The 19,198-nt window shown below is 43.4% G+C and overlaps 1 protein-coding gene across 2 annotated transcripts in view; it reads left to right on the top strand.

Moving 5' to 3' along the window:
* The window catches only part of LOC141113848 (caspase-3-like), a 98,446-nt gene that overhangs the window by 39,188 nt on the left and 40,060 nt on the right, over positions 1–19,198 (top strand). For both annotated transcript variants that reach the window (XM_073607172.1, XM_073607181.1), the window contains 2 exons: positions 3,673–3,764; positions 17,187–17,305. In XM_073607172.1, the coding sequence (XP_073463273.1) occupies positions 3,706–3,764; positions 17,187–17,305 (178 nt within the window). In that variant the 5' untranslated portion in view covers positions 3,673–3,705. The remainder of the gene's footprint in view (positions 1–3,672; positions 3,765–17,186; positions 17,306–19,198) is intronic.

Below are 19,198 nucleotides of genomic sequence, written 5' to 3'. Positions count from 1 at the left end.
TTTTTGGTTTAGGGCACCACCAACACACAAGTCCCAATTTTTCTGCCCCTGTTTAACAGGGGCATGTAATTACAATTTTTTAAATAATATTTAACAGCAGGGCCAGTTCCTGCGCCCAACAAGAGTAACTGTGAGGGTTTACAGTGTCCTGGCACCACCAAAACCAAAGTCCCAATTTTTCTGCCCCGTTTAACAGGGGCATGCAATTACAATTTTTTAAATAATATTTAACAGCAGGGCCCGATCCTGCGCCCAACAAGAGTAACTGTGAGGAGGAGTTACAGTGTTCTGGCACCACCAACACCTAAGGCCCAATTTTTCTGCAGAGTATATAGTGAAGTCTATATAGTATATATACTGCAGTTGAGTATATAGTGCAGTCCGTATAATATTGTATATATACTGTAGTTCAGAGTATATAGGGCAGTCAGTGTAGTATATATAATACAGTGCAGGGTATATAGTGCAGTGTACAGTATATAATATAGTGTATTGAAGTGTTTAAGGGGAACCCTATGACAGATTTAAGAAAAAACGGCATGGGCCCCCCCCCCAGTCCATACCAGGCCCTTTGGGTCTGGTATAGATGTTAAGGGGGACTCCACACCTAAATTGAAAAAAAAAAACGGTGTGGGCCCCCCCCCAAAATCCATACCAGGCCCTTTGGGTTTGGCATAGATTTTAAGGGGAACTCTATGCCAAAATTTAAAAAACAATTGGCGTGGGGTCCCCCCCAAAATCCATAGCAGACCCTTATCCGAGCAAGCAGCCTGGCAGGCCAGGATAGGAGGGGGAGGAGCGAGCGCCCCCCCCCCCCCTCCTGAACCATACCAGGCCGCTTGCCCTCAACATTGGGGGAGTGCTTTGGAGTCCCCCCAAAGCACCTTGTCTTCATATTGATGGGGACAAGGGCCTCGTCCCCACAGCCCTGGCCATTGGTTGTGGGGGTCTGCTAATGGGGGGTGTATCTGAATCTGGAAGCCCCCTTTAACAAGGGGGACCCCAAATCCCAGTCCCCGCTATGTGAATGGGTAGGGGTACATTGTACCCCTACCCATTCAGCAAAAAAAGTGTCAAAAAGTAAAAACCACAATACACAGTTTTTGACAAGTCCTTTATTAACCACTTAAGGACCGGGCCTATTTTTCAGACCCGGTGTTTACAGGTTAAAATCATTTTTTTTTTTGCTAGAAAATTACTTAGAACCCCCAAACATTATATATATATTTTTTCAGACACCCTAGAGAATAAAATAGTGGTTGTTGCAATACTTTATGTCACACTGTATTTGCGCAGCGGTCTTACAATTGCACTTTTTATTGGAAAAAATACACTTTTTTTAATTAAAAAATAAGACAACAGTAAAGTTATCCAATTTTTTTTTTTATTGTGAAAGATAATGTTACGCCGAGTAAATTGATACCCAACATGTCACGCTTCAAAATTGCGCCCGCTCGTGGAATGGTGACAAACTTTTACCATTAAAAATGTCCATAGGCGCCGTTTAAAAATTTCTACAGGTTACCAGTTTAGAGTTACAGAGGAGTTCTAGGGCTATTATTATAGCTCTCTCTCTAACAATTGCGGTGATACCTAACATGTGTGGTTTGAACACCGTTTTCATATCCGGGCACGACTTACATATGCGTTAGCCTCTGTGTGCGAGCTCAGCGGCGCGGTGCGCTTTAATTTTATATTTTATTTTTTGTTACTTATTTATTTTACTTTTTATTTTTTATTTTTACACTGTCCTTTAAAAAAAAAATTTGGGTCACTTTTATTCCTATTACAAGGAATGTAAATACCCCTTGTAATTGAAAAAAAGCATGGCAGGACCTCTTAAATGTGAGATCTGGGGTCAAAAAGACCTCAGATCTCATATTTATAGTAAAATGCAATAAAAAAATAATAATTAAATGTCATTTGAAAAAAAATACAATTTCCCCTTTAAGAGCATTGGGCGGAATTGACGTTGCTTCCGCCCTCCAATGCTATAGAGCCGAGCGGGGATCCCTCACTCGGCATCCAGGCAGTGAGGGGAGAGGAACCGTTCTGCTCTGCCGCTACCGATGGCTCCGGTAAAAGTGATTTCATGACAAATCCTCCGCTGAGACCACTTTTATCCTAAAGAGGAGAGTCCGCTGTTTTTGGTTGTGGCAGCTAGTGCCTGCCATAACAACGGTATTTAACGTCAAAGTAGCGATGTACAGTGAGGGAAAAAAGTATTTGATCCCCTGCTGATTTTGTACGTTTGCCCACTGACAAAAAAATTATCAGTCTATAATTTTAATGGTTGGTTTATTTTAACAGTGAGAGACAGAATAACAACAAAAATATCCAAAAAAACACATTTCAAAAAAGTTATAAATTGATTTGCATTTTAATGAGTGAAATAAGTATTTAATCCCCTATCAATCAGCAAGTATTCTGGTTCCCAGGTGTCTTCTATACAGGTAACCATCTGAGATTATGAGCATTCTCTTAAAGGGAGTGCTCCTAATCTCAGTTTGTTACCTGTACAAAAGACACCTGCACACAGAAGCAATCAATCAGATTCCAATCTCTCCACCATGGCCAAGACCAAAGAGCTACACAAGGCTGGAATGGACTACAAGACCACCGATAAGCAGCTTGGTGAGAGGGTGACAACAGTTGGTGTGTTCACAAATGGAAGAAACACAAAATAACTGACAATCTCCATCGGTCTGGGGCTCTATGCAAGATCTCACCTTGTGGAGCTTCAATGATCATGAGAACGGTGAGAAATCAGCCTAGAACTACTAGGTAGAATCTTGTCAATGATCTCAAGACAGCTGGGACCATAAATAGACTGCAGACTGCTGTCTCTTGGCTGTGACAGCTGTTATATACGCAAAGGGCGGGGCCGTCATGCAGTAAGTAAGCAGTAAGAAGGGTCGCTGATTTGAATCCCAACCATGACACTACCTGCCTGGAGTTTGCATGTTCTCCTTGTGCCTGCGTGGGTTACCTCCCACACTCCAAAAGACATGCTGGTAGGTTAATTGAATCCTGTATAAATTGTACCTAGTATGTATAAATGTGAGTTTAGGGACCTTAGATTGTAAGCTCCTTGAGGGTAGGGACTGATGTGAATGTACAATGTATATGTAAAGCGCTGTGTAAATTGATGGTGCAATATAAGTACCTGAAATAAATAATAAGTACACCCTTTCATGGAAACAGTATTCCCTGATAACAGTGTTCTCTTTCAGTAGGATAATATGCCCAGCCACAGTGTAAAAATGGTTCAAGAATAGTTTGAGGAACACAATAACAAGTTTGAGGTGTTGACTTGGCCTCTAGATCTCAATCCATTGAGCATCTGTAGAATGTACTGAAAAAACAAGTACGATCCATGGAGGCCCCACCTTGCAACTTAGAGGACTTAAAGGATCTGCTACTGAAGACTTGGTGCCAAATACCACAACATACCTTCAGAGTATGTTGTTTGGGACCTAAATGTTGGTAGAGATGTCTGCTGACACTTATACATGAGTATTTGATAGAAGAATTTTTGTTGTTAGTCCAATACACAGTTCCCTGGAATGCTGTAGTACAAGGTTCACAGGTTTATTGTAGCTTAGGAAATTATGTGAATGTGCTTTCTCTTTTGGTACAGCTCACCTTTAACACTCTGTTTAATGTTCTCAGTTATTCAATCACTGAGCTCAAGCAGTGTCAGATATGGCAGAAGAAGAGGGGCATAGTTTTCAGAATGTGACAGAGCCTTCTGATTCCAACAGGTAAATATGTAATTATAGCAATATGTTTAAAGCTGAATTTTATTCTGCATGTTTTTTTGCCTTCCCTGGTTCCTATTTCACCCCATATCAACATGCTAATATATTTTTACAGAAAACCTTTTTTTTTTTTTTTTTTTACATTATGTTAGATCTAGTGATGTAATCACTGGTTCTCTGTGCTTCCCTATGTTATGCAGCCAGATCATGACTAGTGCAAGGGGCTGGCAAGGTGCTGTACATAGGTAGCTGCCTGAAAACATCACAGCACCCTGCCTCAGTACTCCTCTCAAGAGCCCTCAGCCCTGATTCAAGCAGTGGCTGACTCTTCAGAGCAGTTAAGCAAATATCAAAGTGCCTTCATAGGTGGCTTTCAGCTTGGAGGAGTTGTCTAACATACAAGCTCAAATCTCAGACTGACTGCGTTAACAGGAATAATTGCATGTTAAAAATGACATCACTGCTTAATATATACAGTGCCTTGAAAAAAGTATTCATATACCTTGAAATTTTAACATTTTGTCATGTTACAACCAAAAATGTAAATGTGTTTTATTGGGATTTTATGTGATACATGGTTTTCAAAATTTTTTACAAATAAATATGTGAAAAGTGTGGCATGCATTTGTATTCAGTCCCCCTGAGTCAATACTTTGTAGAACCACATTTCACTGCAATTACAGCTGCAACTCTTTTTGTCTCTACCAGCTTTGCACATCTAGAGAGTGACATTTTTGCCCATTCTTCATTGTAAAATAGCCCAAGCTCTGTCAGATTGTATGGAGAGCATCTGTAAACAGCAATTTTCTGGACTTTGATTGGGTCATTCTAACACCTGAATATGCTTTCATCTATTCTAAACCATTCCATTGTAGCTCTGGCTGTATGTTTAGGGTCATTGTCCTGCTGGAAGGTGAACCTTCATCCCAGTCTCAAGTCTTTTGCAGACTCTTAGGCCTCATACACATGATTGGACTTCCATCGGACTTTTCAGTGGATTTTTGTCCGAATGGGCGTTGGCCGTCAACTTGGTCTGCATACACACAGCAGAACATTTTCAGCCAACCTTCACCAAATCACGTGTTTTTTCAGCTCTTTACCGCTACCCTTTTGGGCAACTTCTGCTTTTGTTGACTGATGTTTAGCATTGGTTCTGAGCATGCGTGTTTGTACTTTGGACTTTAGTTCAATGGACTTGTGTACACACAATCGGATTATCCTCCATCGGACATTTGTTGTCAAAGTTTGAGAGCATGCACAGTGAACATTTGTCCGTTGAAAAAGCACCAACAATTGTCCGATGGAGCATACAGACGGTCGGATTATCTGATAAAACAGGTCCGTCGGACCGTTGTTGTCGAACAGTCCGATCGTGTGTATGGGCCTTAACAGGATTTCTTCTCAGATTGCCCTGTATTTGGCTCCATCCATCTTCCCATCAACTCTTTCCCTGTCCCTGCTGAAAAAAAGCATCCCCACATGATGCTGCCACCAATATATTTCACAGTGGGGATGGTGTGTTCAGGGTGATGTGCAGTGTTTGTTTTCCGCCACACATAGCGATTTGCATTTAGGCCAAAAAGTTACTATTTGGTCTCATCTGACCAGAGCACCTTCTTCCACATGTTTGCTGTGTCCCCCACATAGCTTCTCACAAACAGCAAACAGGACTTCTTATGGCTTTCTTTCAACAATGGCTTTCTTCTTGCCATTCTTCCATAAAGGCCAGATTTGTGGAGTGCACGACTAATAGTTGTCCTGTGGACAGATTCTCCCACCTGAGCTTTGGATCTCTGCAGCTCCTCCAGAGTTACCATGGGCCTCTTGGCTGCTTCTCTGATTAATGCTTTCCTTGCCCAGTCTGTCAGTTTAGGTGGGCGGCCATGTTTTGGTAGGTTTGCAGTTGTGCCATACTCTTTCCATTTTCAGATGATGGATTGAACAGTGCTCCGTGAGCAGTGTTAATTTAGTTGACTAAAATATTTTTGTTGACTAAAATACAACTAAAACTAAAACAATTGATATGACAAAAATATGACTAAAACTAAAATGGCATTTTAGTCAAAAGACTATAACTAAATTGCATTTTTTGGGGGGGGGGAAATTGTTTTTATTCAACATTTTAAACAAGACATACCGTACAAAACATCCCAACATCCCCCCCCCCCTCCACTCCCCTGTGCAACATTCCATAAAGTGCAGGAGCATAATCAAAACTAGTAGCACTCCCTACAGAACATCATTTTACTTGAATAGTATAAATTGGAGTCTCAAGTAGTCTGACAACTGCTTGGTCACATTCAAAATTTCAGTTCACCTAGTTCCCAAATAGAGCAATACTACAATAATCAGTCCCTTGGACAGTTAGGTTAGAGTATCATTAGCCGCAAGCCAGCACTGATATGCCTTCTTGAACTTTTTGGGACAACCCCTGCTTAGATATGTTGCTTTGTAGAAGGGCAGTGCTTTATTGACAATGCCCTTCCAGTAAGACTCTGTGGGAGGTTCAGGCATTTTCCAGCATAACAAGATAGCTTTGCATGCGTAGAACACAGAAAGGGATATCATGGTCCTTTTGGGCCCTACGTAGTGCCACCTCCTCCACCAGTCCCAGCAAACAGACAGAAATAGTCAGGGGGATGGGGAAGGGCAACAAGTTCTGAATGGTGCGAGTAACCCCCGTCCAGAACTACTGTATCGGTCGGCAGTGCCAGAATATATGGTCAAAATTGGCAGGATTAGTAGTACAGCGCCAGCATTCCGTGGTACCAGTACCGTAAATACCGGCTATCCTAGCTGGGGTATAGTAAACCCTGTGAAGTAGTTTAAATTGGATAAGCCGATCACGAGCCAACACAAGAGCCCCGAATGAGTGATCCCACATATCATCCCGTCATCCCCCTGAAAATCAGGTATTAAAGAACTCCACATGTCCCTACACTTGCTGAGCATTTTTGGCCTTTCCACAAACAATTCTTTATATACGGTACTTCCGACAATGGTTTTTGCAGGGATTCATCACATAATAACAAAAGGAGAAGACCCAAGCTCCAATGTATCTGTACCAAACTGTGTCATGAATGCATGCCTCAGCGGAAAATAGCAGACGAGATACCAGTTCGGCAAGCTGATGAAAAGGAAGTAGTTTCCTTCCCCTCCCTATTTTCTTCAACTGTTTGATGCCCACTCGTGCCCAGATAATTGGGTCCAGTATAACACCAAAATGGGGCAGTCTAGGGTTGAACCACAGGGGGGTATCTGGTGACCATACTCCAGTATCAAATTGCATGAACACCTTCGCCTTGTTCCACGCGCGAATAGTGACACGCCTGGTAATGCCAGTCCACCCTGCTCCAAAGGTTCCTGCAAGGTGCGGAGACTAATCCTGGGATATAATGTAGACCACAGAAAGGAGCTAAACAGACTGTTCACACACCTAAAGAACGAGCAGGGGGCCCAAAGTGGAGAATTCCGCAGAGAATACAAGAATACTGATAGAATTTTCATTTTAAGAAGGTGTATTCTTCTAATCAGGAAGAGCGGCAGATGTTTCCAGGCATCCAGCTGCGCCTTTACCTTGGTAAGTAGCGGGAGTAAATTAAGTGTCATAAAATCACCTTCTCTGGAGGATATACAGACGCCAAGATATTTAAATTCAGATACCCAAGATATGGGGGCGATTTTCGATGCCTGAGCCTGGGCTCCCGCATCAATGGCCAGTACATTGGATTTTTCCCAATTCACTCGTAGACCCGAGAAACCGGCAAAATTACATAAGATCGCAAACATTGCCTCTAGAGATAATCCTGGGTCTTGTAAAAAAAGTAGCATGTCGTCTGCATACAGGGCAGTGCATTCACGGATACCTCCAACGCCCTTGTAAGGTCTGCAGAGCAATGGCAATGGGTTCGATTGCAAGTGCAAATAAGGATGGCGAGAGATGGCAACCCTGACATGTTCCCCTACACCCCGCAAACTGAGGGGAAACCGACGCAACAATCTTTATAGCTGCCTTAGGTCTATATTATAGAGCAAAGAGATCCAAGTCAGAAACACATCTCCAAATTCCATATGTCGTAGTACTACAGACATGTAATTCCAATCCTTGGATTTGAAGGCTTTAGCCATATTAAGGGATACTACTGCTCTAGCCCCGGAGTTAGCATGGTCAAGCTGTAGGTGTGAGAACAGCCTGCGAAGGTTAGTGTCCGTAGACTTCTGGGGGATGAAACCTGTTTGGTCTATGTCCACCAAGGTAGTGATAACTGGTGACAGCTGGTAGCCAGTATCTTCGTCAAGATCTTTAAAACCTGATTTAGGAGAGCTATAGGCCTATATGAAGACCAGGACAAAGGATCTTTGCCCAGTTTAAGGAACAGAATCACCTGAGCCTCCATAAGGGAGTCTGGGAGAAATTTATTTTCCAGACAGAAATTAAACAAGTCCCTAAGTCTCGGGACCAGAACCTCCAATTGTAGCCTATACCATTCTATACAAAATCCGCCTGTACCTGGAGATTTGTGAGGGGGGAAGGCCTTAATAGCAGTTTCAATCTCTTTCACTGTGATCTTGGCCTCCAGGTTATTTCTATCTGTTTTAGAAAGAACAGGAATATTCAGGGACGACAGTAAAGCTTCCAAGTCCTGTTCATTGTAAGCCAGAATAGGAGCAATGCTTTATAGTATTCCACAAAAGTGTCCAAAATGGCAGTTGGATCTGAGTATATCCCACTGCGTGTTTTAAATGCAAGGTATATTTGGCTGGACTCTGTTTCGCAACTAACATAGCTATTAACTTTCCGTTCTTATCACCTTGTTCAAAGACAGACTCAGCCCTTTTCGTCCAAGAAGTATGCATCAGCTCAGTGTAGTGCAGCGCCAGAAGACAGCGAGCCTCTAACAATTCTATATATGTGACATCTGACTGGTCAGTTGCATGAGCTAGTTCACAAGCCCTTTCCTTATCCTGTAGTTCCTGCAACTTGATATTGAAAGCCTTACGAGCCTGTTTAATGGCTGAGATATACTGTCCACGCATATACACTTTTTGAAGGCATCCCATACAATAGGTAAAGTAGTTGAAGCGAGGTTGTCCTCCCCAGTAGCCCAAGAAATTTGGCGCCACCTGAGAAGACACTGACTCCACCTCCAACAAACCCGGGTTCTACCTCCGTGCCCCCCCCCCCCCCCCCAATCTGCAAGGGGAGACTAATGTGTACAGATAAAGGTGTATGATCCGACAAACCACCAGCTAGATAATTGGCTCCACTCACCAACTGCAGCATGGGGGCATTGGTAAACCCCAGATCAATCCATGAGGAAGATCTTTGGGTTTTAGTGAGAAACTCCTGGTAGTAGGATTTTTCAATCTCCACAGCTCCGTTAAGGAAACAGTAGTCACCCACAGATGCTGCCCTAGATGTATTAGAGGTGTCCAGGGCAGCACTTAATATGGCATTGAAGTCACCTGCTATAATGCATGAAGGGAGCCAACTTGCCTATCAATCCTATAATACCTGTATCTTAAATGGGGTGGAACATAGAGGTTTACAGGCACCATTTTATTTATGTATAGATCAGCACAGGGCTGTCTTTATTTTTGATTGGGCCCTGGGCAAACATTTTCTTGCCCCCCCCCTCCATTCTGAGACATACAAAAAATAGCAGGTAGACTCATCATCAGTTTACTTCAGCAGATCACACAGCGATTGCAATTGTTTGCCAGAGATTACAGCCTATTCTTACTGCTCACTGGCTGGTTGCTAGAGGTTACAGCACATAATTTCTGCTTGCCGATTGGTTTCTAGAGGTTGATGCACATTATTAGTGCTCACTGACATACTACAGGAGAGTGTCAGAGTGCAGACATACTACAGGAGAGGTTCAGAGACTGCGGACATACTGCGTGAGAGGTTCAGAGACTGTGGACATACTACAGGAGACAATCAGAGACTGCAGACATACTGCAGGAGATTACCAGAGACTGCGGACATACTGCAGGCGATTACCAGAGACTGCGGACATACTGCAGGCGATTACCAGAGACTGCGGACATACTGCAGGCGATTACCAGAGACTGCGGACATACTGCAGGCGATTACCAGAGACTGCGGACATACTGCAGGCGATTACCAGAGACTGCGGACATACTGCAGGAGACAATAGGAGACTGCGGACATACAGCAGGAGACTGTGGACATACTACAGGAGACAATCAGAGACTGCAGACATTATATAGGTGATGGTCAGAGAACGCACAGCTTTACGGTTGATTAACACAGCTCAGGGTTTAAGCAATCAGGCATTTTATGGGTGTAAGGACATACCTGGCCAGCCAAACTCACTACATGCATTCAGAGGTCAGTGGGCGGGGCTCCCACTCTCTGCTCTCACTACAACAGCCAGGAGCTCCACTGACGCTTTGTTGGGGGGGCCGCGTTACTTGTGAATTGGGGCCCCGATGATGGCTTTGCAGAGTGCACAGAGGACACGGGAGGCTGTATTCCCTCGCTAGCCAGCAGAGAGGGGCGGGGCCGGGAGCTCCACTGACGCTCTGACCCCGCCCCCGTGCAGCCTGTATGCTTGGAACAGGATGGCTGTAGTGAGAGCGAGTGATCGGAGTGGGAGCGTCAGTGGAGCTCCCGGCCCCACCCCCGGACCTCTGTATTCCCCAGCCAGTATAGAGGGGGCGAGGCCGGGAGCTCCACTGATGCTCCCACTCCGATCACTGGCTCTCACTACAGCCGTCCTGTTCCGAGTATACAGGCTGCACGGGGGCGGGGTCAGAGTGTCAGTGGAGCTCCTGGCCCCGCCTCCTCTCCGCTGGCTAGCGCGGGAATACAGTCTCCTGTGTCCTCTGTGCACTCTGCAAAGCCGTCATCGGGGCCCCAATTCACAGGTAGCGCGGGCCCCCCAACAAAGATTGGGCCCAGGGCAAGTGCCCCGTTTGCCCTGCGCTAAAGACGGCCCTGGATCAGCAACAAGTATCAAATACCGACCTCCGGTCACATATAACTTGATGGATGGTACAGGGACCATCTTGCTGATTAGAATAGCTACCCCCCCTGGCGTACGTGGAGTAATTAGCGTGTAACGCACGCTGGATCCAGGAGTGGTGCAGGGTCAGAAGCCTGTTTCCATCCAAATGCGTCTCCTGCAGAAGCACCACATGGACTTAAGTGGTTTCAAGTATCAAAGCTCGACGGAATTTATCGTTCAAACCTTTGACGTTCCAAGACACTAAATTAATAGTTGACCCAGCCATGAGCATACATTAGCAAGACATAAGTTATGCAGTATGTTAGCATTGCAGAATGAAGTGACCCCTAAGGGTCTGAAATTAACCGTGTGTATAGGTAACCAAGGGCCCAGTATGAAACATGGCACATTCCCTTAAAACAAGAACCCAGTTCCATGTAACTCCCTGCTGCGGTGTATGAAACTGAAACCTGTACACACAGCTTGTTCCTAAAACTTGTCCCAAAACAGTAGAGAAGTGTGACCATGAAAAACGGTCTAAAACAAAACAGAAAAACATGTAAAGAAAAAATTCCTGAGTCCGACAGTCTGGAAAATGTGGGTGTTTGTGCCACCACTGCTCCATACTTCAATCAAGGATATCCCTAGAACCCATGTAGGATGCAGGACTCTCCTGTCCTCCAGTAGGTGTGCAACCCCCACAGGAAAAATATTTTGTGAGCCTTTGGGTACAGTCCAGGACAGTCAGCGACATAGTGATAACAGAAACTAGATGGTGAGCAACATAGGGAACTAGTGTAACCCCCCCCCCATAGGATTATCATAAGCAGCCCTGCCCACCAGAAAGGATCCCTAGTTGCAGAGAACTGAATCTCCAATCGCATGCTTACCAGCCCCGTATTCACAAACCATCGATCCAGTCATTGGTCTCCATAAGTGTATCGAAGAAACGTACGGTGCCCCGGTGGAGAACATGCAGTCGGCGGGGGGAAAACGTGCTTTACTTGATGTCTTTTTCTCTGAGTCTACGTCTCATTTAGTTAAAGGATCTGCAACGCTTCTGAACCTCAGCTGAAAAATCCGGGAAAAACATCACTTTGGTGTTTTCATAGGGTAATTCAGGGTGCTTCCGGGCCTCTGCCAGGATCATATCTCTGTCACGAAAGTTTAATAAACGCAACCAGGAACGGCCTTGGAGGTGTTCCCTCCAGGCGACGGTCAGTAGGTACTTTGTGAGCCCTTTCCACCACATAGGTAGGGGGCATGGCTGACTTGAAATTTTGAGCCCTGAACTATAGCATCCTACCAACACAGGCTTAGTCTGCTTTTGCATGTATCACATCTCTGGTTAAAAGTAATTTTTTCTGTGATATTTGGCAAAAGTCTGTATTTTCTTGCTAGAGAATAGCCATCGTCATTCTCTGATGTTGTTGTCACTCTGGTATCCCTCTGTCAAATCTTTGGCCTCATGCACACAGGACATTTAAAAAAAGCCAGCGCCGCTGCCAGGAAAAAGCAGTGTTAAAAACACACTGTTAGTCGCGTTTTTGAATAGCTTTGATCAGCGTTTATGGGTGTTTTTTTGCGCTAGCGTTTTTTGTCTTTTTTTTCAGTAAAAACACTCCCTATTTTGTAAAAACGCCTAAAACCGCCAAACGCGGCTAAATGCGTCTAACAGCTTGTTACAGCGTTTAGCAGCTTTTAGAGGCTTTTTTCACTTTTACAGCTCATTTTTACTGCTCCTGGAAGCACGAGCTGTCGTTTTTTTCTACTGCCCCTAAATGCTTATGCCTCCAAACGCCTCTGACAGTTTATGTGTGCATGGACACATGGGCTAACATGGAGGGACGTTTATAAGCAGTTAAAAAAGACATCAGACACCCCTAACAGCCAATTATGTATATGCTTGTATATACGCAAAAAAAAAATCTATAAAAATCTGGCAAAATGACTGGAGAAAATAAATATATTTCACTACATATAATGGGGTGGATTTACAAAAAGGCACATAGACTGAGGACTTTGCAAGTGCAGTTCCTCCGGAGCTTAGTAAATGAGTGGGAGCTCTGCTGACTTCCATCATCCTATCATGTGTAAGAAAAAATTCACTTTTTTTATTTTCCTTGCATGTGATTGGGTATTCTTTGTAAAGTGAAGCTTTACCTTATTTACTAAGCTCGGAAGAAACTTGAAAAGTGCAATCTATTAGCCTTAAAGTGGAACTATAGGCACAGCTTTTTTATGCATTTTGGAAAGAGTTATGCCACGTACAGACCGGTTTTGGCGTTGGAATAAACGAAGGTTTCTCCGCCAACAGAATTCCGCTCAAGCGGTCTTGCATACACACGGTCACACCAAAGTCCGACCGTCCAGAACGTGGTGACGTACAACACGTACGACGGGACTAGAAAAAGGAAGTGCAATAGCCAGTAGCCAATAGCTTCTGTCTCGTACTTGCTTCAGAGCATGCATCGTTTTTGGTCCGTCAGAGCAGCATGCAGACGATTGGTTTTCCCAATAGGAATTGGTTCCGTTGGAAATATTTAGAACATGTTCCATTTCTAGGTCCGTCAGAATTTTCGAAAAAAAAAAAAAAAAGTCAGATGAGACATACACACGATCGGAATATACGATGAAAAGCTTCTGTCGGACATTCCGCTCATGTGTATGCGGCATAAGGGAGAATTATAAACCCTGTTAGTTTTATTTTCATCTGTGTCTTATTGGAAGATTTCCCCTCTATTACTTTTCTAGGGACAACACAACGTTTGGGATTTTCTTTTACTTTCCCTTTCAATGATAATGAAAATCCATGACAAACAGAGAGAGTGTATTTCCCCTTATGGAGTCAAGACAGCAATTTCCTTTAGTTATACTTTAAAGCAAAGTTCCACCCAAAAGTATAACTTCCGCTTATTCGTCTCCACCCCCCCCCCCCCCCCTCCGGTGCCACATTTGCCACCTTTCAGGGGGAGAGGGGAACAGGGACCTGTTTTTGACAGGTACCATGCCCCCCTCCTCCTCCCTCCTTTTCTGCCGTGTCAGTGAGAGAGCGCAGCTCGCTTCGCACATGCGCAGTAGGGACCCAACTGTGAAGCCGAAAGGCTACACTGCCCGGTTCCCTTATCAGCAATGGAGGCGGCAGCACCCGACCAGCCGATGGAAACAAGTGTCCTAATGTTAAAAGTCAGCAGCTACAGTATGTGTAGCTGCTGACTTTTCATTTTTAAAGGGGCGGGCGGAACTCCTCTTTAAGTAAATCGGCCCCAATGATTTCCATATTTTGGTTTTTATGCATTACTGTTGGAAGAACTGATCCAAAAAGGAAGAGACTACTCAACATTGTCTATTATATTTTTACATTCCTTAAATACTGCATGCATGGACCAAAACTTAACCGCTTCACCCCCTTCCTGACCAGAGCACTTTTTGAGATTCGACTGTGTCGCTTTAACTGACAATTGCGCGGTCGTGGCTCCCAAACAAAATTGACGTCCTTTTTTTCCCACAAATAGAGCTTTTTTTTGGTGGTATTTGCGGTTTTTATTTTTTGCGCTATAAACAAAAAAATAGTGACAATTTTGAAAAAAAGGCATTATTTTTTACTTTTTGCTATAATAAATATCCCCAAAAAATAGTTAAAAAAAAAAAAAAAATTTTTTCCTCAGTTTAGGCCGATATGTATTCTTCTACATATTTTTGGTAAAAAAATCGCAATAAGCATTTATTGATTGGTTTGCGCAAAAGTTATAGCGTTTACAAAATAGGGGATAGTTTTATGGCATTTTATTAATAATTTTTTTTTTTTTACTAGTAATGGTGGCGATCAGCGATTTTTTTTTTTTTTTTTTTTTTTTTTTTTTTTTTTTTATCGTGACTGCGACATTATGGCGGACACATCGGACATGTTTGACACATTTTTGGGACCATTGTCATTTATACAGCAATCAGTGCTATACAAATGCACTGATTCCTGTGTAAATGACACTGGCAGTGAAGGGGTTAACCACTAGGTGGCAGTGTAGGGGTTAAGTATGTCCTGGGGAATGTTTCTAACTGTGGGAGGGGGGTGTGGCTACGTGTGACACGTCACTGATCTCTGCTCCCGATCACAGGGAGCAGTGATCAGTGACACTGTCACTAGGCAGAACAGGGAGATGCTTGTTTACACTAGAATCTCCCCGTTCTTCCTCACCATGAGACGATCGCGGGTATCCCCACGGCGATTGAGTCTGCGGGACCCGCGACCCGACTCACGGAGCTCCCAGGCGGCGCTCACGCAATGGCACAGCGGCAAATTTAAAGGGATGTACGGGTACGCCCATTTGCCCAGCCGTGCCATTCTGTCGACGTACATCAGCATGCGCCGGTCGGGAACCGGTTGATTACCGCATGCATTTAATCATTTATTTCCTTCTGTGAATTGACTTTTACCCCTTTTTCATGCAGTATTTACTGACCGTTTTGAGTGTTTTGCTGTAAATACCACAAAACAGTATAGCGAATTGACAATTTCAGGATCGCATGCGATATTTAGGGAAAATGTGTCTGGACACCTAATTACTGCATGCAAGATGCTTTTGTGAATAGAGCCCAATGTCTCCTGTGAGACCAGGAAGTGAGGAGAGCAGTGCTGCAGCTGGGACAGCGCTGGAACGGCAGCCAACAAAGTGTATAGGGACAGGAGGGCTAGAACAAGTAATGTGTTTTTTTTTTTTTTTTTTTTTTTTTTTTTTTTTTTTTTCTCATCTTGCTGCAGAGAATGCATTAAAGTAAAAAACTTTAGAAACATTTTAAGGCTTTACCAATCTCCGGGACTGCAATTATAAAGAGATCTATGTTTATCCGTGTAGTCGATATGTGTACACGTGGGAAAATCTCTGCTATTATTTCTTGAGACAGTTTATGTGAGAATTAGTCAGGCTACAAGATCTGAATTATTTGCAGCGAGGGGTTGGGCTAATTATGATACAGAAAAACGTTGCTCTTTTTATCTTTTAATGGAGTGTAGGTTTGGGTGTGTAGCCTCCCTGACGGTATTCCCGAGTGTGGCTCGGGGTTAAATTTCAGCACCATTAGCGGTAACCCCGAGCCACACTCGGGATTACATTGCAGGATCCTGGTGCGGTATACTTACCTTGTCCCCAGGATCCTGCGATGTCCCCCGCTGTGTCTGCGGGCTGTGTCCTCCTCCGAAGCCTCTCTGTGCCAGGCTCCCTTCCCTGCGAGCGTCGCGACGCACGGGGGCGGAGCCTAGCGGCAAATAAAAAAAAAAAAACTTAAAAATCATAACACATACAGTACTGTAATCTTACAGAATACAGTACTGTATGAAATCATTTCACTTCCCTTTTGTCCCCAGTGCTTTGTCAAATGCCCTGCATGCAGTTTTATATTATATATACTGTATACACTGTTCGTTCTGCCTGGAAACTTGATATTGTCCATAGCAACCAAAAAGTGTACCTTTTATGTCAAAAGTGGCTTTAGACCAGCTAGAAAACAGCGATAGTAAATTAGAACACTTGCAGAATTTAGCGATAGTGAATCATGGGGAAATTTATTTTATTATTATATTATTATTTTTTTTAAGTATTTATTTATTATATTATAATTTATTTTTTTGTGTTTCAAACTTCATCATACCCGGAATATCTACTAGACTCTTGGTGGACAGATATAAGTGTGTTATTGCTAAGAATTACAGGCCTACAATATAAAATGCCAAATTTCTATGCAAAATAATTGTACCGCTTTGAGGTGCAAAAATCTGAAATAATCATACCGCCAGGGAGGTTAAGCTCTTGTAGAGAATTTTTTTTCTAATAAAGTATTATTTTTATATTTTGATGTTTCGCTGTGACTTAAGTTCTTTCGGGTGTCCTGCTCCACAATTATGTTTTTCCTAATATTGTTGTTGCAAACTACGGATCCAATAATCCAGGGCATGAATAATTATATAGGGCCATGGGGAGTACACGGGAGGAAAAAAGTGCTTCTTGTTCCAGAAATGATACATTGGCTGCCTGTGGCCAGATGTATTACTCTGAGATCTCACTTTACTTAAAACGTCTTAAGAAATGACCACAGAGACAAAAAGTATGTTTTTGAAAAGGTTTTATAAAGAGCATAAAAAATGTGATCTATTTCCTCTTCTTGATCATGCATAAAACAAATCTGAAACACCAAATTCAGCACGTTGGAAAATAAACTTGCATGATGTTCCCAAAATTCAGGACATAACCCTTATAATGTATACCCAACAGCAAGTGTGTCTTTTCTGTTTCATTGGGTTCAAGACAGCACAACAAGATTACACTTTTGCGTGTGATGTACATAGGAGGATGGTCTGAACCCTTAAATTATAATATTGTTTTTTTATTTGTACGTGTATTTTTTTGTATTTTTTTTTTTTTTTTTTATTTATGTACTACTTATTTCTGACCAGGAAAAATTATTCCATTACAAGAGATGAAGACCTTGAAGACATAAAAAAATACAAATATGATCTGGATTATCCTGAGAAGGGAGTATGTGTCATTATAAACATGGAAAAGTTGGATGATGGTAGGTATTCAGAAATATTTTCAAATCATACTATTATGACATCTGTGTTCTTTAAGCTCATTTATTCTTATGAAATACAGTTAGTTTAGCAGGGACATTAGAAGAATAAGCCTCGGTTCACACTATGAACTGCATGTGAATTATACTGCATTCCTGTGCAATTCAGATGCAATTCAGTGCAGTGCGATTGGTGCCCATTTATTTTGGGCTTCTAATTAACAAAAGGGCCACAAAAGTTGCCAAAATGACTTTCATGAATTTAATTTATTGGCAATGTGGTACAACTGCTAGTTCTTATTTCAAATGCTCAATACAAATGGTTAGCGCTCCACAATACCGACTGTGTGTTTCCTACTTGGCCCTGCGCATCTGGCAGCAATGTCACCCAGTCACATTGTTACTTGGGGTCGGTTCACACCATGAATTGCCAAGGAACATGCTGTGTGTTCCTGTGCGATTCACATGTGATCCCCAGTGCAGTGCGATTTCAGCCCATTCATTTGAATGGGTTAAAATCATGCTGGACTGCAACAAAAGTAGTGCCTGCACTACTTTTGCAAAATGCAGAGCAACTGGGTGGCATGGTGCTTCAATACCTTGCGATCCGATGTAAGCAAACACGCTGAGGTTCATTTACTAAGACATCCAGGAAGTAATGGTCGCTCTACATTTAGTTACTCCAATTTCAGCCAATTAAGACTTTAACTGGGTAACATGCAAATGGAAAAGTGCGCTATTGCCGGCGAACATGCCTCTGTAAATGTCAAATCGGCATATGCGCAGATTTTTAAAGTCAATGGGACTTGAACATGCAAAATCAAAAGTCCTAATTTTGAAGGCTTATATGCAAGTTATTGGCATAAAAAGTGTATGGGGACCTGGGTTCTGCCCTGGGGGACTTGCAGTAATGCAAAAAAAGTTTGTAAAAAAGTAGTTTATAAAGGAGCAGTGATTTTAATGATGCCTAAAGTGAAACAATAAAAATTAAATATTCCTTTAAATCTCGTGCCTGGAGGGGTCCCCTTAGTCTGCCTGTAAAGTGGCGCATCTGTGCTATGTCAAAAACATGCTGCAGCAATAATTACATTTCTAAAGGAAAAAATGTCATTTAAACTTGCTTGCAGCTGTAATGTATTGCCGGCTCCCGGCAACATAGATTATAAAAAATGGCGTGGGGTCCCCCCAGTCCATACCAGGCCCTTATCCTAGCATGCAGCCTGACTGGCCAGGAAAAGGGGGGGGATGAGCGAGCCCCACCTCCTGAACCATACTAGGCCACATGCCCTCAACATAGGTGGGTGCTTTGGGACAGGAGGGGCTCTGCACCCCCACCCCAAAGGACCATGTAACCATGTTGATGGGGACAGGGGAATCTTCCCGACAACCCTGGGCTGTGGTTGTCAGGGTCTGCGGGGGGGGGGGGGCTTATCGGAAGCTGGAAGCCCTCTTTAACAAGTGGGCCCCCAGATTCCGGCCCCCCCATGTGAATGGGTAGGCCTACCCATTTACCAAAAAAGTGTCCAAATGTACAAACAACAAGAGACAGTTTTTGACAATTCTTTTATTAACTAGTTGCCGCCCGCCCATCATCAAATGACGGCGGGGTGGTGCGGCTCTCGTTCTGGGACAATGTCATTTGAAGGCGTCCCAGAACGGCAGCTCTCGCACGGCCGCACCGTGTTGCTAGGACATGGCACGACCCCGATCTCTGTAAAGAGCTGCGTCTGTGGCTCTTTAACCATGTGAACGGCTGTGTCCAATCACAGCCGGTCACATATAAACATGGAGATGCCGATAATTGGTGCTCCTTGCCTCACACTGACAGAGTGAGTGGCGAGGAAAGTCGATCAGCGGCATCTCCACGCAGGGGGACATCTAGGCATGTAATCAGGG

This window comes from Aquarana catesbeiana, linkage group LG01 (genome assembly GCF_042186555.1).
Source record: "Aquarana catesbeiana isolate 2022-GZ linkage group LG01, ASM4218655v1, whole genome shotgun sequence".
NCBI classification, from domain to species: Eukaryota; Metazoa; Chordata; class Amphibia; order Anura; family Ranidae; genus Aquarana; species Aquarana catesbeiana.
The sequence above is the reverse complement of the archived record's forward strand: the minus strand, read 5'-3'. Positions and strand labels throughout refer to the sequence as shown.